We start from the raw sequence: 4096 nt of genomic DNA on the forward strand, positions 1-4096 counted from the left end.
TTATATTTTACTTTGACTTATCTCTTGACTAATGTAACAGTTAAATATTTCTGTACATTATGTTTTATTAAAACTATTAAAAACATTTTCGTGACATGAACTTTGATTAAATGTAGATGTTGGCTACATTTAGTTAAAAACTGGCAGTCAAGTCTAACAAACGTGATGCGTGGAATATCTAGAAAGTTCCAAGACTTGGCCTGCATCACCATACCCAATCTTGTGCATCTTTGTGCACATAAATGCAACATTGTCGAAAACCCTAGAAAAAAACAGCATGGCATTTCAGTCGAATAAAATCTTTGGTAACGTGTCACACAATAGTGATTAGGACATTTGGTGTTTTTATTGCAGTACATAACATTTTGTTCACTGACAGTTTCCATTAGTGTAAGATAAGCTTTGGTGTTCAAATGTAATGTATTTGTAGATGGTCAGTCTCAAATGTTAACTGTAATTGTTAACTGAGGCTTCCCTTGCCCATGTTAACAAACAATTTAAAAAAACTTGTAATACATTTTTTGTTTGTCTAGAAGTACGTAATCAACTCAGTGATTTTCATGATATCTAAAGGTTAAAATGTTTACCCTTTTCACGTGAGAAAAAGAATGAATAGGCTATGAATAGGCTATATTTAGATATTTTTATCGAAGCTTTCCCCTAACGGGATTCTTTGTTTTTCCTTACTCAGGACATACTGAGGATACAAAATCAGTTGATTTTGCTTCTGTTGCAATTTGTCCTACCTTTTTTCATAAAATGACTGGACTATAACTTTCCTTGACATGACCACACTGTGAGCATCATTTCCGTTATCATTGTTGGGGATCCCACGTATGGGATCATGCACACTTGACAGTGACATTGGAGCTGCCAAAGCATTTCACCCTGTATGTGCATGTTCCTGCATGTTCCCATATTGTCTGTTGTAGCTACAGTTGAGGCAGGAAATTCATCCCATTCAATCCATTCGTACATACGGTATTTGGAAGCTCCTTTCCCCCTGCTGACCTCTGACGATGGAAATTGTCTTTAGTATGGAAGTCAATGGATTGTTGGTCAAGATCCCTTTTGGGCTATGAGGCACCTCAGAGAAATTGTACGTTCCTTGGATTTGTTTTAACATTATATTAATTTATCAGTACTTTGATAAATTTGCTCTGTTTTAAATAATATTTTCACACGTTAATATTCGACTTGTTTGGGGCTGGCAACAATAATGTTAACGTTATGTGCATGTGGCGAGAGGATTTGATTTGGCATTTGTTTAAACTTTAGGCTATCTTGACTGTGAAATTGTTAGGTCTTTTCATCTCACCAGATATTACACAGATGCGCAAACACAAGAGTGCGCAAAGAAGCACTTAGGCTTACAGCTGCGACTCTCTCATAGGCTACACAGTACCTGTGTACTAGATTCTTATCCTTTGATTTAGGTTTCTTTCTTTGCATAGCACTTTATATGATCATTTGACTCTCTGACAAACGTGACACATCACACACATTCATTTTTTTTATTATATTAAAACGACAATCGATTAATTCACATAGATTTACTCAATACATTACCAACATGTATAGCCTAACCGACTTCACGTATGAACAATAAACCGTTTTAACAAACACGAAAACACTCAATGCAGGCCCACATAACCTATAATTTACAATGTGAATATCTCCAAATATACAACAGCCTCCACATTTTTATGATACACTTCATAGAAAGACTGCATTTCAAAATATCTTGAAATAAAAATGTTAAAGGCTTGATTTGGGTTATATAGGACATCGTCCTCATAGGCAGTTTTTTCACTAAGTGGTCCCGTATCAAGCCTTTATCAACAAAGGCTAATGTTCTGCATTTGTAGCCTATCGATTTACCTTTTTACAGTAGTCTACTCTGCGTATATTGTGCACACAAATTCAACAGAGTTGATTGGCCTCTCACAAAAACTCAAATTACACGTCCGTGGCTTTATAGGCTGGTTCAACACGATGAAATTACAGTCAAAATAATGAACTAGCGAAACAGGTCACATAATCGTGCTTAGTGAATGGGCGTTTATATTTCACGTCAGTACATACCATCTTGTTTATCGACTATACTCTTCAGTTTTAGCAAAGTTTTAGTGTTCATGTTCAAATGTAATCTAGCCTATTTGTTGTATCATTTTCAAACGTTAGCTGTACTCCGGACAGGATGACTCATCTAAATGTGACCTTTGTGATTTAAAGGGGTCAAAGCCGTTTTCGTCGACCGGCAGGCAGTTTCCTGCAGACCTATATTCCTTCTTCTTACCTCTCCGCTCCTCCATCTTGATGGTGTCGTACAGACCCTGTGGTGCATCTTCCAGAAGGTTATCTCTCTCTGAGTAGGACGGTTTCATTTGGCATACGTTACGGAGCAGCAAAAGGGCCGGCGCGTAAAGAACATTGACGAGGCCCATACCTAAGTTAAGTTGCACAAACCCGTGGTTATGCACTATCTGACCGGCAACTATGGGACCCATGGCATATGCAACAGAATATGATATATCGGCTATAGCATATACACTACCATACACAGACACATGACGCACATCGACCAGAAATGCAAGAGTCGGTAAGAGAGCAGTGTCCACGAGTGCAATGCCAAAGCATATCCCGCATAGGGGGGCAATTAGTTGGCCAAATGTTTTGCATGCTGGAACTGTGCAGGAGCTGGCACCGATAATAACCATACCTATAGCACCGTAAAACCACTGCAAATTCGGATACTTGGAAGATAATTTAACAGTTATGTATACACCCAGTACATGTGGAAAGAACGCTGGCAACCATGTTAATCCCATTTCCCACTTTGTGGAATGCATGGTGCTTTCCATCCAGTTGGCAATGGTTGGCTCCAGGAAGGCCAGGGGGATGTTACAGACCGTCAGCGCAGCTGCCACCACAGCTATGTACGGATCAATCATGAGTCTGTATATGGGGGTGCCTACCGGCATGTTCTCTCTAGTCTTGTTGGAGAATGGCTTTATCACAGTTAGAAGCAGGATGCCGTCCGCAAGACAAATGGAGGCAAGTACAAAAAACGGTACCCGTTTGCCTGCAAACTCGTACAAAATACCCCCAAATGGAGGCGCCACCAGGCTTCCAAATGAAATGAACGCCAACGCAATGCCAAGGGCTTTACTTCTCTCTGCCTCCTCGGTGTATTTATCTGCTATCATGGCAATTCCAGAAGTGTCCGCAAAAGCTGAGCCCAGACCTTGTAAACTGCGGGCCACAAACAAGGTCGCATAATTCTCTGCGAAAGCGAATATACAGGTAGAGATAAACATTACGGTTAGTCCAATTAAAAGCGGAATGTCATATCCAACGCGATCTATGAAAGTTCCTGACAATGGATTTACTAACAGTTGCAGGATAGCCTTCGATGCAAAAAGTACTCCTATTTGGACGTCCAAATGGTCTTTGTTGCTTTTAGCTTGGTTTGTGCTGTTCGTTGAGGAATTAAGATGGATAATTACATGTACGTGCTCTGCTTGTTCAATTTCTAGATCAGCAAGGTAATCTGGAATAATCGGAACAATTACCATATAGAGCATGTTGTCTAGAAGTAAAGCCACGCAGACGATCACTAAAATAATCCGTCTTTGCTGATGAGGATCCTTGATTGCCGTTCCCAATTGTTTCGTTTTTTCGCCTATCTCAGACAGTTTTACAGTGGCTGACTTGACCAGCCCGTAGGATCCCCCTTCCGAATCCATGGTTCGTATTTTGTATAAACTCGTTCTCAAAGTAAAACTGCTTGTGCTCTTCCCCTTGTATATACTAATATCTCACCGCCACATATAGTACTCCCTTGTGCATTTAGATAGGCCTAAGCATTAATTTAGCACTTAGTTTCAAAGAACAAATGCAGTCGAACTTTTCCCCCTGTCAATATGTGCCGTTCGAGGCTGCTTCGACGGATGGTCTTTCTTTCTAAACTTGGTAGCCTACTGTTTCATCCCTTATGCGTCCAGTGTTGTATCGTGCTGTGGAGATGAGACGTGGTGAAATCTGCCAAAAATTTGACTTCAGCTGCTATTTATCCTCCTCAAGTTTCTTTTGC

The 4096-nt window shown here is 40.1% G+C and overlaps 1 protein-coding gene across 1 annotated transcript; it reads right to left on the reverse strand.

The window, feature by feature from the left end:
• Positions 1-2180: 2180 nt before the first annotated feature.
• Positions 2181-3749, reverse strand: LOC136950926 (probable vesicular acetylcholine transporter-B). The gene has a single exon (XM_067245451.1). The coding sequence runs from the start codon at positions 3747-3749 to the stop codon at positions 2181-2183; it is 1569 nt and encodes a 522-aa protein (XP_067101552.1).
• Between the last annotated feature and the right edge of the window lie 347 nt (positions 3750-4096).

This window comes from Osmerus mordax, chromosome 10 (genome assembly GCF_038355195.1).
Source record: "Osmerus mordax isolate fOsmMor3 chromosome 10, fOsmMor3.pri, whole genome shotgun sequence".
Taxonomy (NCBI): Eukaryota; Metazoa; Chordata; class Actinopteri; order Osmeriformes; family Osmeridae; genus Osmerus; species Osmerus mordax.